At 47.3% G+C, this 15,874-nt stretch overlaps 1 protein-coding gene across 6 annotated transcripts in view; it reads left to right on the top strand.

Annotated features, from left to right (window-relative positions):
• The window catches only part of LOC129840230 (eukaryotic translation initiation factor 5B-like), a 29,369-nt gene that overhangs the window by 4,512 nt on the left and 8,983 nt on the right, over positions 1 to 15,874 (top strand). For 2 of the 6 annotated variants that reach the window (XM_055907920.1, XM_055907919.1), the window contains exons 4-21: positions 2,341 to 3,079; positions 3,214 to 3,243; positions 3,428 to 3,466; positions 3,592 to 3,812; positions 3,932 to 4,181; positions 4,275 to 4,361; positions 4,499 to 4,570; positions 4,652 to 4,956; positions 5,135 to 5,353; positions 6,008 to 6,075; positions 6,162 to 6,303; positions 6,535 to 6,666; positions 7,142 to 7,324; positions 7,561 to 7,722; positions 11,416 to 11,547; positions 12,215 to 12,346; positions 12,442 to 12,518; positions 12,650 to 12,814. In XM_055907920.1, the coding sequence (XP_055763895.1) occupies positions 2,341 to 3,079; positions 3,214 to 3,243; positions 3,428 to 3,466; positions 3,592 to 3,812; positions 3,932 to 4,181; positions 4,275 to 4,361; positions 4,499 to 4,570; positions 4,652 to 4,956; positions 5,135 to 5,353; positions 6,008 to 6,075; positions 6,162 to 6,303; positions 6,535 to 6,666; positions 7,142 to 7,324; positions 7,561 to 7,722; positions 11,416 to 11,547; positions 12,215 to 12,346; positions 12,442 to 12,518; positions 12,650 to 12,814 (3,155 nt within the window). The remainder of the gene's footprint in view (positions 1 to 2,340; positions 3,080 to 3,213; positions 3,244 to 3,427; positions 3,467 to 3,591; positions 3,813 to 3,931; positions 4,182 to 4,274; positions 4,362 to 4,498; positions 4,571 to 4,651; positions 4,957 to 5,134; positions 5,354 to 6,007; positions 6,076 to 6,161; positions 6,304 to 6,534; positions 6,667 to 7,141; positions 7,325 to 7,560; positions 7,723 to 11,415; positions 11,548 to 12,214; positions 12,347 to 12,441; positions 12,519 to 12,649; positions 12,815 to 15,874) is intronic. The other 4 variants (XM_055907923.1, XM_055907921.1, XM_055907924.1 and 1 more) reach the window with 2 other exon arrangements.

The following is a 15,874-nucleotide window of genomic DNA, read 5'->3' as shown; positions in this document are numbered from 1 at the left end:
CCTATTGACGGAAATACCAATTGATGTAAATACATTTGACCGTTCATGCTTATTCTTTCTATGGGTTAATTAGCATAATTTAGTGTAATTAAATTGCCGCTTGTGTATATTCGTTATGTATCTTCTTAATCACATGTGCACAGCATAAAGATACTGAGCCTTTAACCAGGAAAATCTGTCAGACAGAGCTTTAATAAGCACAATCATTGCACAACAATTGTAAATGCAATTGTGTGGTGAAAACATTTTTGTGGCCACGATTAAAAATACCTGCTATTTTTTATTTCTCTACTGGTAATTGAAGCGTGCTCTCCATTCGTCATTCAAATGCACAGGAAACGGACGGCATGCTTCATCAGGCTTCACACATCCCTTTGCAATGAGCTGGAGGCAGTATGCATTTTGAAAACGTATAGCTACTTAATTGTTTGAAACCTCAATGTTTTACTACATATTATGAGTCGTGTTTTACCTTGCTTCAAAGTAGACTAGGCAGAATCCGACCATATCCGTGGAGGCAAATATTTTATTCAGACTTCCATATGCCATTGAAAGTAGACTATTTCTCTTATTTTCTGTTGGTTATCAACTTTCTTTCATTGTCCGGTAGCCAAATGCACATTCCCCCCTACTGCCTTGTGCACATTGCTGACTTAATAATCTTAAAAAATAATATTTTATAAACATTTAAACCAAATGTTCTGATCTGTTGCGTCCGACGCGTTGCTTTTTAAAGTATGTTTTATGTATCCGAGGCCTACTGGTTGTATGAATTTGGGATCTGTCGTCCCACAGCTGTCCCAGAGTCTGTTTGGGCTCTTTCTTTCTCAACAAACTGTACAATAGAATAGGTCAACTTCTCTACGATGGGGGGTAGTAGATTGACAGGCTCATGCACAGTGATAAGGCTAGGAGATGCTAAGGTTTTCCTAAGTAAATGTAATTAAATTGCCAACATGATATAGCCTAATTAGCCTACTCCTGTCTATACAGAAATAAATAAAATCATTCAAAATAGGCTACTAAGCATGATTTGGCCACAGAGGATCATTAGCTTCCCCTAGCCTTAAAAAATTATATAAGTTGTGGATTGTTTTAAATCCCGTTGCCTACAGTTGGAAGGAAAGGCAGCACGCGGAATTTAGGCAGCACACGTGGCAAATGCCAACTAGATTATTGTTGAGTTATGACTGTCAATGAAAAGAGGCCCAGCCAGGCTTATCGGAATATTTCAAAATTCAATCATGGGAAAACATAGTTTGGAAAGAAGCATGGCTATTGCTGTAAAGAGAGACAATGAAAACACTCTTAACCTGTAAATTCTCAACTCAATTGAGCGTACAACCGTAGGCCCATAGCCTATCTTATTGGCACCAGCAGAGAGCATCGGCCATATCCCCGTTGAGTGCGCTTTGCTCATATTCACTCTTTATCATTGTCGTGTCAGTGTCACTTAATAGTTTGTTTTTGGACTATAATTTCCTCCTCCAGTTTAGATTCTGTCACCCCTTCTGGTAGACCTATTATATGGACAACGTGGTTTCATTGGTCTGTTTGTCAGTGTCAGCAGAGTAGGCTACCCTGTCATTTGTCATTTCAAAAAAGATTCTGCTAATGTCTGCAGTCACATAAAGTGTAGTAGAATTGCATGAAATGTGTTTTTATAAAAGGCCACATTTTTTTACACGCACAGGAAGAAAAAGGTATCTGATATAGCCTAGGCCTCTACGCTATACTCGCTCCGCCTCGCATTGAACAGTCTTTTTTGCGAACAGTGATCGGGTTATATTATTAATCAAAATGTTGACTGTCCGATTTACTCCTTAAGAATAGTACGTTATCTTACATAAGTCTGCTAATGCGATGATTCATGGAATGCTTTATTATAAAGGTGCATTTTCCCTGGGAAAAATAGCTTCCCCAAACTTGAAACTCGCCGCCTATTTTTGCTGTTAGTCACTCGTCTTGTTGGCTGAGGAAAAGTTCATGTGCACAGATATTCTATCGTCTTCAAAGTGCGCCGTAAGAAGGACACAGGTCACTGCATCCTGGACCTGTTCTGTTAAAATGAATTACCATCATCTACATGTGATGACTGTTATTCTGAGCCCTTGGGTGGACGCCTAGTCAGGGTATGCACCCAATGCATAGTCCTATGGGTTCAGTCATGTCTGGCGCCACATTTTCTAACAGGAAACCCTGGGCTAATAGCCCAATGCTAATCTGCTTATGTAATGACCCTGCACCAGGCTATAGCCAAATGCTAACATGCATATGTAATGACCCTGTCTGGCAAAGCAAATGCTTCTATGGAGTACTCATCACTTCCGCAATCCACAGAAACCAGACGCCACAGACGACCCGGAGAGTGCCGCCGAGCCCCCGCCGCCCACCAAAGCGGAGAAGAAGAAGACGCGGAAGAGCAAGCGAGCCAGCCTGGAGGATGACGACGGGGACGACGAAGAGGTTTCGGGTACGGGTGACGTGGAAAACGAAGACAAGCAGAAGGACAAGAAGACGTCTGCTGCCCCCGCTGCTGCTGGCTCAGACTCGGAGGACGACGCCTCACGGACCCGGAGAAAACCCAAGGCAGGGAAGAAGGGAGGCCGCAAGGAGGCCTCGGACGAGGAAGAGGAGGATGACGATGGAGGTGCGAGGAAAGGGGAGGGGGGAGGGGAGGATGATTCAGATGATGACGGCTCGGTGGACGCGTCGCAGGCCGGAAAGAAAGGCAAGAAGAAGAAGGGCAAAGCCAAGGCAGACAGTGAAGAAGAGGAAGAGGAGGAGGGAACCTTCAAGATGAAGACGGCAGCTCAGAAGAAGGCAGAGAAGAAGGAGAGAGACCGCAAGAAGAAAGAGGAGGACAGGGCTAAGCTGAAGAAGCAGAAGGAGAAGGAGGAGGAGAAAGAGAAAGAGGGGAGTATTGAGGTTGCAGCAGTGCCTAAGAAAGAGATAGTGAAGAAGAGTGAGCCAGCGGTGGCCCCAGCAGCGGCCCCAACCCCAGCAGCAGCCCCAGCAGCAGAGACGGAGGCAGCAGCAGAGATTGAAGATCAGGAAGGGGCTGATCCTCAAGGAGAGGGTGAGATTTACAATTGGTTTATATTGTATCCATTCCACAGCCTAAACGGCAACACTTTACAATGAGTTGCCCATATGCCATGTAGGAACTACTTTCGTTTTAAGAATGTGTAAATGCTTATCTGTACCCATTAGCTGCCGATGAGGTGCTTGAAGCAATTAATGGTAAGGGAAGGAAACAAACAGATTTCTGCTTCAAGGTAGCTTGTTACATGCCTTAATTTTGCTTGACCCCAGGAAGAGCAGCTAATGGGGATCCATAATACATACTAATACACGTGTTGTTAATGTGTAGTTGCATGCAGTTACAATAGTAGAAGTCTACTCTTCTTAATTCTGTACCCATTAGCTGCCGATGCGGTGGTGGAAACAATGAATGAACCCAATGGTAATGTTTAGTAGTTAAAAGTGGCGTTACTGTGTAGTTACATGCAATTAGTCCAAAATGTAGAAATGGCTTGCATAGTTACTGTGCTATGACTGATTTCTGTCTGGGGTTTTGTGTTACTTCAGAAGAGGAAGGGGGAGACAAGAAGGGCAAGAAAGACAAGAAGAAGAAGAAGGGGGACAAGGAGAAGGAGAAAGAGGAGAAGAAGAAGGGACCCAGCAAGGCCACAGTGAAGGCCATGCAGGAGGCTCTGGCTCACATGAAGGAGGAAGAGGAGCGCGCCAAGAAGGAGGAAGAGGAGAATCTGCGTCGCCTTGAAGAGCAGGAGGCTCAGAGACTGGAGCAGGTTAAGCATACACACACACACACACACACACACACACACACACACACACACACACACACACACACATATATACACACACACACACACACACACTGACATCTTCAATGTAACACCTACAGGAGCGTCTGGAACAGGAGCGCAAGGAGAAGAAGAAACAGAAGGAGAAAGAGAGGAAGGAGAGGCTGAAGAAGGAGGGCAAACTGCTGACCAAAGCCCAGAAAGAGGCCCGGGCCAGGGCTGAGGCCACACTTGAACTCCTGAAGGCCCAGGGTATTGAAGTGCCATCCAAAGACGACTCGGTGCCAAAGAAGAAGCCAGTGTACGGAGACAAGAGGAAAAAGAAGCCTCAACAAGCACAGACCCCTGAAGGTAACAGCATCTTCCAATCCACATCAACATGTCCAACTGCAAAATCATCTATCTATTTGTGCCTCATCCCTCATTCCTCCTCTTCCCTGTCAGAGATCTCAGAGGTCATGTCACCCACGTCGGAGACGGCAGAGCCAATCATCTCACCGATGGCGGTGGAAACTCCTGAAGTAGCAGCAGGTAAAATGGACCATAGATCTTGGAGACGGAGCCTGCCTTAATGTCCTCCGCTTGTTGTCCAGATCTGGGTGTAACGCCAGACAACTTTCATTGCCTCAGTCACATTTTGTGCCATGTCTTCCTGTCCCTTCCCCCAGAGGTAGAGCAGAAAGCTGAGTCTGCAGTTGATGACTGGGAGGCTATCGCTGAGACCATCGATCAGGACAAAGGTAGGACAGGACAGACTTCAGGTTTTAGCAATATATATTTAGCAGTATTTTCTCCTCACAACGTCTCTTCTCCCTCTACAGAGCTGAAGACGGTCCACATTGAGGTGAAGCCAGAGACGCCAAAGCAGCCCCAACAGAAACCCTCGTCACAGCCGGAGGAAGAGGAGGACGACGAGGAAGAGGACGAGGAGGAAGAGGATGACGAAGAGGAGGAGAGTGAGGAGGAGGAAGAGGAGAAGGAGAGTCAGCCTCACACACCGCAGCAGGCCCCAGCCACTAAGAGGAAGGGAGGGAAGGAGAGCTCAGCGTCCAGTAGTGACAGCGACTCCGATGACGATCGCACTAAAGAGGAGCGGATCTACGACAAGGCCAAGAAGCGTATTGAGGTAGTCTCTCACACACACACACACACACACACACACACACACACACACACACACACACACACACACACACACACACACACACACACACACACACACACACACACACACACACATCCCATCAACATTGTTAAACGGTAGAGAAGTGTAATGTTGTTCTCTCTGTGCTCGTCCTGTGTAGAAACGGCGAGCAGAGAACATAAAGAACATAAACCTGGACAAGCTCCGCTCCCCCGTCGTCTGTGTACTGGGCCACGTAGACACAGGCAAGACCAAGATCCTGGACAAGCTGAGGCATACACACGTACAGGACGGAGAGGCAGGAGGGATCACCCAACAAATCGGAGCCACTAACGTACCGCTGGAGGCCATCGTAGAGCAGACCAAGATGGTGAAGAACGTGAGTACTGCTGCGTCTCTCCCTTCAGCTCAGACCCAGTCATACACTGAACACTGAGTGTACAAAACATTAGGAACACCTTCCTAATATTAAGTTGTACCCCCTTTTGCCCTCAGAACAGTCTCAATTTGTCATGACATGGACTTTGCAGTGTCAAAAGCGTTCAACAGGAATGCTGGCCAATGTTGACTCCTATGCTTCACAGTTGTCAAGTTGACTGTATGGCCTTTGGGTGGTGGACCCTTCTTGATACACACAGGAAACTGTTGAATGTGAAAAACACTGCAGCGTTGCAGTTCTTGACACACTCAAACCGGTGCGCCTGACACCTACTACCATACCCCGTTCAAAGGCACTTCAATGTTTTGTCTTGTCCATTCACCCTCTGAATGGCACACGTATACAATCCATGTCTCAAGGCTCAAAAATCCTTCTTTAACCTGTCTCCTCCCCTTCATCTACACTGATTGAAGTGGATTTAACATGTGACATCAATAAGGGATCACAGCTTTCACCTGGGTTCACCTGGTCAATCTGTCATGGAAAGAGCAGGTGTTCCTAATATCTTGTACACTCAGTGTATGTAGGGCATTGGATTTGAATAGATAGCTGGTGTTTAATGGATCTTTAATCATTTCATTGTTTCTTTTGCAGTTCAACAACGAGGCCATTAAAATCCCAGGAATGCTGATCATTGACACCCCAGGCCACGAGTCTTTCAGGTAAACCCTCATTCAGGAAAATGTGTGTCCACTGCCCTAAATGTGTTGGTCTGACTGCATCTCGCTCCATCTGTCTGTGTGTCCAGTAACCTGAGGAACCGGGGCAGCTCTCTGTGTGACATAGCCATCCTGGTGGTGGACATCATGCACGGCCTGGAGCCTCAGACCCTGGAGTCCATCAACCTGCTCAAGGAGAAGAAGTGTCCCTTCATTGTAGCACTTAACAAGGTCAGTCTGTCTGGTCAGACATGCTCATAGCTTACCTCTGGGATAGATGGATAGATGTCTAGTAGAGGACTGGCATGTATTAATGGCCCACAATTCACTGGGAATAAAGCTACCAGGTTACAATAGCTTGCGTAAGTCTTTTTTTTTGCACAAGTAGTTAATTGGTTGCCCATCCATGTGACATGTGTATTTTTGTCCCTTCTATTCGTTCCATTTCTATGTCTTCTCCAGATTGACCGTCTGTACGACTGGAAGAAGAGTCCGGACACAGACGTGGTGGCCACACTGAAGAAGCAGAAGAAGAACACCAAGGATGAGTTTGACGAGAGGGCCAAAGCTGTCATCGTGGAGTTCGCCCAGCAGGTCACTAACTATATGATATATGAACAAAGGAGGGGGAAAGAGTTTTGGAGTTGACAGCACTTTTCACTATTGCGATGCACCTGTGAACCCTGAGTGACCCTGCACCTTAGAGACTGCTGCCTTATGTACATAGACATGGAACCCTGGTCACTTTAATGATGTTTACCTCCTGTTTTACCCACTTCATATGTATATACTGTGTTCTAGTCAAGACTCATCCTATATAACTACTGCTGTACACACCTTTTCTATTGATATGCTGTCTGTACACACTATTATACGTATGTATATATATTTATTTTCCGGTCTCTGACATTGCTCTTTCTGATATTTCTTCATTTCATTCGTATGTTGTTATTGTGTTAGACATTACTTCACTGGTAGAGCTAGAAACATAAGCATTCCACTGCATCATAACATCTACAAATCTGCGTATGCGACCAATGAACTTTGATTTGCTTGTGTATTCGTACAGGGTCTGAACGCAGCCCTCTTCCATGAGAACAAGGACCCTAGGACCTTTGTGTCTCTGGTGCCCACGTCGGCCCACTCCGGGGACGGCATGGGCAACCTGATCGCTCTGCTGGTGGAGCTCACCCAGACCATGCTGGCACGACGCCTGGCACACTGCGACGAGCTCAGGGCGCAGGTCATGGAGGTGAGGGACAATTACTACATTACGGTCACAGTTTATGGGGACGAGGAAGAATAATCCTCCCTGTTGTTGTCACGGTTAGATTGCTGTTATTTTAGGGTAATTTCCGTTACACCAGTCGCACTACCGTTACGTCAGTGTCATTACTGTTGCGTCAGTGTCATTACCGTTACGTTGATGTCATTGCCGTTGTATTTAATGTTGTATTAAACTCAACATGTGTCCCTGTCCATCCTCAGGTGAAAGCCCTGCCTGGTATGGGCACCACCATAGACGTGATCCTGATCAACGGGGTTCTCAGGGAGGGTATGACCGTCATCGTCCCGGGGGTGGAGGGACCCATCGTCACCCAGATCAGGGGGCTGCTGCTGCCTCCACCCATGAAGGAGCTCAGGGTCAAGGTCTGGAGGAAATGTTTATGTTGGGCCTTTCTTTATTAAAGAGCACTTGTAGGAGCAGCAAACAGTTATAACCTGATTTCAAAGGAATGTCATGCTGTCCATTACTTGGCTAGGGGTTAATCCTAACTTCCATGTCTCATTTTCACTAAATAATTCACTGTCAGTGGCAGACTAAGCGATACTTTGGCGGTGGAAGTTAGAATTAGCAGCAGGTAGCCTAGCGGTTAGAGCATTGGGCCGGTAACTGAAAAGTCGCTGGTTCGAATACCCGAGCCGACAACGTGTAAAATCTGTCTGTGCCTTTGAGCAAGGGGCGCCGTACTACTATGGCTGACCCTGTAAAACAACACATTTCACTGCACCTATCTGGTGTATGTGACAATAAAACCTTTAAAAATGTATTGGCCCCATAATGATGACCTGTGTGTAGTATTAATGAATGATCTGACCCCCTGTCCTCTTTAGAACCACTAGGTAGTATTAATGAATGATCTGACCCCCTGTCCTCTTTAGAACCACTAGGTAGTATTAATGAATGATCTGACCCCCTGTCCTCTTTAGAACCAGTAGGTAGTATTAATGAATGATCTGACCCCCTGTCCTCTTTAGAACCAGTAGGTAGTATTAATGAATGATCTGACCCCCTGTCCTCTTTAGAACCACTAGGTAGTATTAATGAATGATCTGACCCCCTGTCCTCTTTAGAACCACTAGGTAGTATTAATGAATGATCTGACCCCCTGTCCTCTTTAGAACCACTAGGTAGTATTAATGAATGATCTGACCCCATGTCCTCTTTAGAACCACTAGGTAGTATTAATGAATGATCTGACCCCCTGTCCTCTTTAGAACCAGTAGGTAGTATTAATGAATGATCTGACCCCCTGTCCTCTTTAGAACCAGTAGGTAGTATTAATGAATGATCTGACCCCCTGTCCACTTTAGAACCACTAGGTAGTATTAATGAATGATCTGACCCCCTGTCCTCTTTAGAACCAGTAGGTAGTATTAATGAATGATCTGACCCCCTGTCCTCTTTAGAACCACTAGGTAGTATTAATGAATGATCTGACCCCCTGTCCTCTTTAGAACCACTAGGTAGTATTAATGAATGATCTGACCCCCTGTCCTCTTTAGAACCAGTAGGTAGTATTAATGAATGATCTGACCCCCTGTCCTCTTTAGAACCACTAGGTAGTATTAATGAATGATCTGACCCCCTGTCCTCTTTAGAACCAGTAGGTAGTATTAATGAATGATCTGACCCCCTGTCCTCTTTAGAACCACTAGGTAGTATTAATGAATGATCTGACCCCCTGTCCTCTTTAGAACCACTAGGTAGTATTAATGAATGATCTGACCCCCTGTCCTCTTTAGAACCACTAGGTAGTATTAATGAATGATCTGACCCCCTGTCCTCTTTAGAACCAGTAGGTAGTATTAATGAATGATCTGACCCCCTGTCCTCTTTAGAACCAGTAGGTAGTATTAATGAATGATCTGACCCCCTGTCCTCTTTAGAACCACTAGGTAGTATTAATGAATGATCTGACCCCCTGTCCTCTTTAGAACCAGTAGGTAGTATTAATGAATGATCTGACCCCCTGTCCTCTTTAGAACCAGTAGGTAGTATTAATGAATGATCTGACCCCCTGTCCTCTTTAGAACCAGTAGGTAGTATTAATGAATGATCTGACCCCCTGTCCTCTTTAGAACCAGTAGGTAGTATTAATGATCTGACCCCCTGTCCTCTTTAGAACCACTAGGTAGTATTAATGAATGATCTGACCCCCTGTCCTCTTTAGGACCACTAGGTAGTATTAATTCATGATCTGACCCCCTGTCCTCTTTAGAACCACTAGGTAGTATTAATGAATGATCTGACCCCCTGTCCTCTTTAGGACCACTAGGTAGTATTAATTCATGATCTGACCCCCTGTCCTCTTTAGAACCAGTAGGTAGTATTAATGAATGATCTGACCCCCTGTCCTCTTTAGAACCAGTAGGTAGTATTAATGAATGATCTGACCCCCTGTCCTCTTTAGAACCAGTAGGTAGTATTAATGAATGATCTGACCCCCTGTCCTCTTTAGAACCAGTAGGTAGTATTAATGAATGATCTGACCCCCTGTCCTCTTTAGAACCAGTAGGTAGTATTAATGAATGATCTGAGCCCCTGTCCTCTTTAGAACCAGTAGGTAGTATTAATGAATGATCTGACCCCCTGTCCTCTTTAGAACCAGTAGGTAGTATTAATGATCTGACCCCCTGTCCACTTTAGAACCAGTAGGTAGTATTAATTCATGATCTGACCCCCTGTCCTCTTTAGGACCACTAGGTAGTATTAATTCATGATCTGACCCCCTGTCCTCTTTAGAACCAGTAGGTAGTATTAATGAATGATCTGACCCCCTGTCCTCTTTAGAACCAGTAGGTAGTATTAATTCATGATCTGACCCCCTGTCCTCTTTAGGACCACTAGGTAGTATTAATTCATGATCTGACCCCCTGTCCTCTTTAGAACCAGTAGGTAGTATTAATGATCTGACCCCCTGTCCTCTTTAGAACCAGTAGGTAGTATTAATTCATGATCTGACCCCCTGTCCTCTTTAGAACCAGTAGGTAGTATTAATGATCTGACCCCCTGTCCACTTTAGAACCAGTAGGTAGTATTAATGAATAATCTGACCCCCTGTCCTCTTTAGAACCAGTAGGTAGTATTAATGAATGATCTGAGCCCCTGTCCTCTTTAGAACCAGTAGGTAGTATTAATGAATGATCTGACCCCCTGTCCTCTTTAGAACCAGTAGGTAGTATTAATGATCTGACCCCCTGTCCACTTTAGAACCAGTAGGTAGTATTAGTTCATGATCTGACCCCCTGTCCTCTTTAGAACCAGTAGGTAGTATTAATGATCTGACCCCCTGTCCACTTTAGAACCAGTAGGTAGTATTAATGAATGATCTGACCCCCTGTCCTCTTTAGAACCAGTAGGTAGTATTAATGATCTGACCCCCTGTCCACTTTAGAACCAGTAGGTAGTATTAATGAATGATCTGACCCCCTGTCCTCTTTAGAACCAGTAGGTAGTATTAATGAATGATCTGAGCCCCTGTCCTCTTTAGAACCAGTAGGTAGTATTAATGAATGATCTGACCCCCTGTCCTCTTTAGAACCAGTAGGTAGTATTAATGATCTGACCCCCTGTCCACTTTAGAACCAGTAGGTAGTATTAATTCATGATCTGACCCCCTGTCCTCTTTAGGACCACTAGGTAGTATTAATGAATGATCTGACCCCCTGTCCTCTTTAGAACCAGTAGGTAGTATTAATGATCTGACCCCCTGTCCACTTTAGAACCAGTAGGTAGTATTAATGAATGATCTGACCCCCTGTCCTCTTTAGAACCAGTAGGTAGTATTAATGAATGATCTGACCCCCTGTCCTCTTTAGAACCAGTAGGTAGTATTAATGAATGATCTGACCCCCTGTCCTCTTTAGAACCAGTAGGTAGTATTAATGAATGATCTGACCCCCTGTCCTCTTTAGAACCACTAGGTAGTATTAATGAATGATCTAACCCCCTGTCCTCTTTAGAACCAGTAGGTAGTATTAATGAATGATCTGACCCCCTGTCCTCTTTAGAACCAGTAGGTAGTATTAATGAATGATCTGACCCCCTGTCCTCTTTAGAACCAGTATGAGAAGCATAAGGAGGTGTGTACGGCCCAGGGAGTGAAGATCCTGGGGAAAGACCTGGAGAAGACCCTGGCAGGGCTCCCCCTGCTGGTGGCCCACAAGGAGGACGAGGTGGCCGTGCTCAGGGTGAGACTGGCACATTTAAGCAGTAAGGCCCGGGGGGGTGTGGTATATGGCCAATGTACCACGGCTAAGGGCTGTTCTTAAGCAAGACGCAACGCAGAGTGCCTGGATACAGCACTTAGCCGTGGTATATTGGCAATATACCAGAAACCCTTGAGGTGCCTTATTGCTATTATAAACTGGTTACCAACGTAATTAGAACAGTAAAAATAAATGTTTTGTCATACCCTGGGTATATGGTCTGATATACCACAGCTTTTGGCCAATCAGCATTCAGGGCTCGAACCACCCAGTTTATAATGTACTGTGTATCAGGGGTTCTTAAAAATGTTCAGCTCGAGACCCAAATGAGAAATTGACCCTGTGACCCAAATCGTCCTCCAACGACCCAAATTAAGAAGAAATAGTTTGAGGATTATATATGTATTCTCATAATTCGCGACCGACTTGGAACTCGACCCATAGTTGAAGAAACACTGCTGTGTATGATAACAGGGCTGTGTCTCAATAGTGTTAGACTGGATCCCTCTGCCACCTACGGCTACATGTCAATAGTTATGAATGGCTCCCTGCTTCCTCTCGTCTTTTTTTTCCCATCTCTGAGTTAGTTACTAGTACACACACACACACACAGTGTATTGAGATCCTCTGCGTTGTGATCCCCCTGCAGGATGAGCTGGTGCGGGAGCTGAAACAGACTCTGAACTCCATCAAGCTGGAGGAGAAGGGTGTGTACGTCCAGGCCTCCACTCTCGGATCCCTGGAAGCCTTGCTCGAGTTTCTACGAGTGTCCAAAGTGCCTGTGAGTATCATCCACATACACACACCGAATCAAACTACAATATAGTACTGAGATAACGTGCTGTAATGTTCATGTTTTTCCGTCTCCTCCAACAGTACGCTGGCATCAACATCGGTCCAGTCCACAAGAAAGACGTGATGAAAGCTTCCACTATGCTGGAGCATGACCCACAGTGTGTGACCTCTTCTGTCTTCTCTCCTTTCTATACCCTGTCATACATTTGTTTGATTGGATACTGCCTCAGCGTAATTAATCCTATCTGTGTAAACTGGACAATAACAAATCAATGCTTTTCTGTTGTAGGTATGCAACGATCCTGGCGTTTGATGTGAAGGTGGAGAGGGACTCTCAGGAGATGGCTGATAGTCTGGGGGTCAGGGTGTTCAGCGCTGAGATCATCTACCACCTGTTTGATGCCTTCACCAAGTACAGAGAGGACTACAAGAAGGCCAAGCAGGATGAGTTCAAGTATGTGAACACACACACACACACACACACACACACACACACACACACACACACACACACACACACACACACACACACACACACACACACTGCATGATACAACCATAACTTTGTTTTGCTGTTATAGGCCATAGCACAAGTGATCCACACTCAGCCCATTGGAAGGCTACACCTGTCCTGCCTGGGCTAGGTTTCCAGACAGGACAGTAGGCGTGGGGTATGCCTGGGCTAGGTTTCCAGACAGGACAGTAGGCATGCCTGGGCTAGGTTTCCAGACAGGACAGTAGGCGTGTGGTATGCCTGGGCTAGGTTTCCAGACAGGACAGTAGGCATGCCTGGGCTAGGTTTCCAGACAGGACAGTAGGTATGAGGTATGCCTGGGCTAGGTTTCCAGACAGGACAGTAGGCGTGGGGTATGCCTGGGCTAGGTTTCCAGACAGGACAGTAGGTATGAGGTATGCCTGGGCTAGGTTTCCAGACAGGACAGTAGGTATGAGGTATGCCTGGGCTAGGTTTCCAGACAGGACAGTAGGCGTGAGGTTTGCCTGGGCTAGGTTTCCAGACAGAACAGTAGGTGTGGGGTATGCCTAGGCTAGGTTTCCAGACAGGACAGTAGGTATGAGGTATGCCTGGGCTAGGTTTCCAGACAGGACAGTAGGCGTGGGGTATGCCTAGGCTAGGTTTCCAGACAGAACAGTAGGTATGAGGTATGCCTGGGCTAGGTTTCCAGACAGGACAGTAGGCGTGGGGTATGCCTAGGCTAGGTTTCCAGACAGGACAGTAGGCGTGGGGTATGCCTGGGCTAGGTTTCCAGACAGGACAGTAGGCGTGGGGTATGCCTGGGCTAGGTTTCCAGACAGGACAGTAGGCGTGGGGTATGCCTGGGCTAGGTTTCCAGACAGGACAGTAGGCGTGGGGTATGCCTAGGCTAGGTTTCCAGACAGAACAGTAGGTATGAGGTATGCCTGGGCTAGGTTTCCAGACAGGACAGTAGGCGTGTGGTATGCCTGGGCTAGGTTTCCAGACAGGACAGTAGGCGTGGGGTATGCCTGGGCTAGGTTTCCAGACAGGACAGTAGGCGTGGGGTATGCCTGGGCTAGGTTTCCAGACAGGACAGTAGGCGTGGGGTATGCCTAGGCTAGGTTTCCAGACAGAACAGTAGGTATGAGGTATGCCTGGGCTAGGTTTCCAGACAGGACAGTAGGCGTGTGGTATGCCTGGGCTAGGTTTCCAGACAGGACAGTAGGCGTGGGGTATGCCTGGGCTAGGTTTCCAGACAGGACAGTAGGCGTGTGGTATGCCTGGGCTAGGTTTCCAGACAGGACAGTAGGCGTGTGGTATGCCTGGGCTAGGTTTCCAGACAGGACAGTAGGCGTGGGGTATGCCTGGGCTAGGTTTCCAGACAGGACAGTAGGCGTGGGGTATGCCTAGGCTAGGTTTCCAGACAGAACAGTAGGTATGAGGTATGCCTGGGCTAGGTTTCCAGACAGGACAGTAGGCGTGTGGTATGCCTGGGCTAGGTTTCCAGACAGGACAGTAGGCGTGTGGAATGCCTGGGCTAGGTTTCCAGACAGGACAGTAGGCGTGTGGTATGCCTGGGCTAGGTTTCCAGACAGGACAGTAGGCGTGGGGTATGCCTGGGCTAGGTTTCCAGACAGGACAGTAGGCGTGGGGTATGCCTGGGCTAGGTTTCCAGACAGGACAGTAGGTATGGGGTATGCCTGGGCTAGGTTTCCAGACAGGACAGTAGGCGTGGGGTATGCCTGGGCTAGGTTTCCAGACAGAACAGTAGGCGTGGGTTATGCCTGGGCTAGGTTTCCAGACAGGACAGTAGGCGTGGGGTATGCCTGGGCTAGGTTTCCAGACAGGACAGTAGGCGTGGGGTATGCCTGGGTTAGGTTTCCAGACAGGACAGTAGGTGTGTGGTTAGCCTGGGCTAGGTTTCCAGACAGGACAGTAGGCGTGGGGTTAGCCTGGGCTAGGTTTCCAGACAGGACAGTAGGCGTGGGGTATGCCTGGGCTAGGTTTCCAGACAGGACAGTAGGTATGAGGTATGCCTGGGCTAGGTTTCCAGACAGGACAGTAGGCGTGAGGTTTGCCTGGGCTAGGTTTCCAGACAGAACAGTAGGTGTGGGGTATGCCTAGGCTAGGTTTCCAGACAGGACAGTAGGTATGAGGTATGCCTAGGCTAGGTTTCCAGACAGAACAGTAGGTATGAGGTATGCCTGGGCTAGGTTTCCAGACAGGACAGTAGGCGTGTGGTGTGCCTGGGCTAGGTTTCCAGACAGGACAGTAGGCGTGTGGTATGCCTGGGCTAGGTTTCCAGACAGGACAGTAGGCGTGGGGTATGCCTGGGCTAGGTTTCTAGACAGGACAGTAGGCGTGTGGTATGCCTGGGCTAGGTTTCCAGACAGGACAGTAGGCGTGTGGTATGCCTGGGCTAGGTTTCCAGACAGGACAGTAGGCGTGGGGTATGCCTGGGCTAGGTTTCCAGACAGGACAGTAGGCGTGGGGTATGCCTGGGCTAGGTTTCCAGACAGGACAGTAGGCGTGGGGTATGCCTAGGCTAGGTTTCCAGACAGAACAGTAGGTATAAGGTATGCCTGGGCTAGGTTTCCAGACAGGACAGTAGGTGTGTGGTATGCCTGGGCTAGGTTTCCAGACAGGACAGTAGGCGTGTGGTATGCCTGGGCTAGGTTTCCAGACAGGACAGTAGGTATGGGGTATGCCTGGGCTAGGTTTCCAGACAGGACAGTAGGTATGGGGTATGCCTGGGCTAGGTTTCCAGACAGGACAGTAGGCGTGGGGTATGCCTGGGCTAGGTTTCCAGGCAGAACAGTAGGCGTGGGTTATGCCTGGGCTAGGTTTACAGACATGACAGTAGGCGTGGGGTATGCCTGGGTTAGGTTTCCAGACAGGACAGTAGGTGTGGGGTTAGCCTGGGCTAGGTTTCCAGACAGGACAGTAGGCGTGTGGTATGCCTGGGCTAGGTTTCCAGACAGGACAGTAGGTGTGGGGTTAGCCTGGGCTATGTTTCCAGACAGGACAGTAGGCGTGGGG

This window comes from Salvelinus fontinalis, chromosome 41, assembly GCF_029448725.1.
Source record: "Salvelinus fontinalis isolate EN_2023a chromosome 41, ASM2944872v1, whole genome shotgun sequence".
Lineage (NCBI taxonomy): Eukaryota > Metazoa > Chordata > Actinopteri > Salmoniformes > Salmonidae > Salvelinus > Salvelinus fontinalis.
The sequence above is the reverse complement of the archived record's forward strand: the minus strand, read 5'-3'. Positions and strand labels throughout refer to the sequence as shown.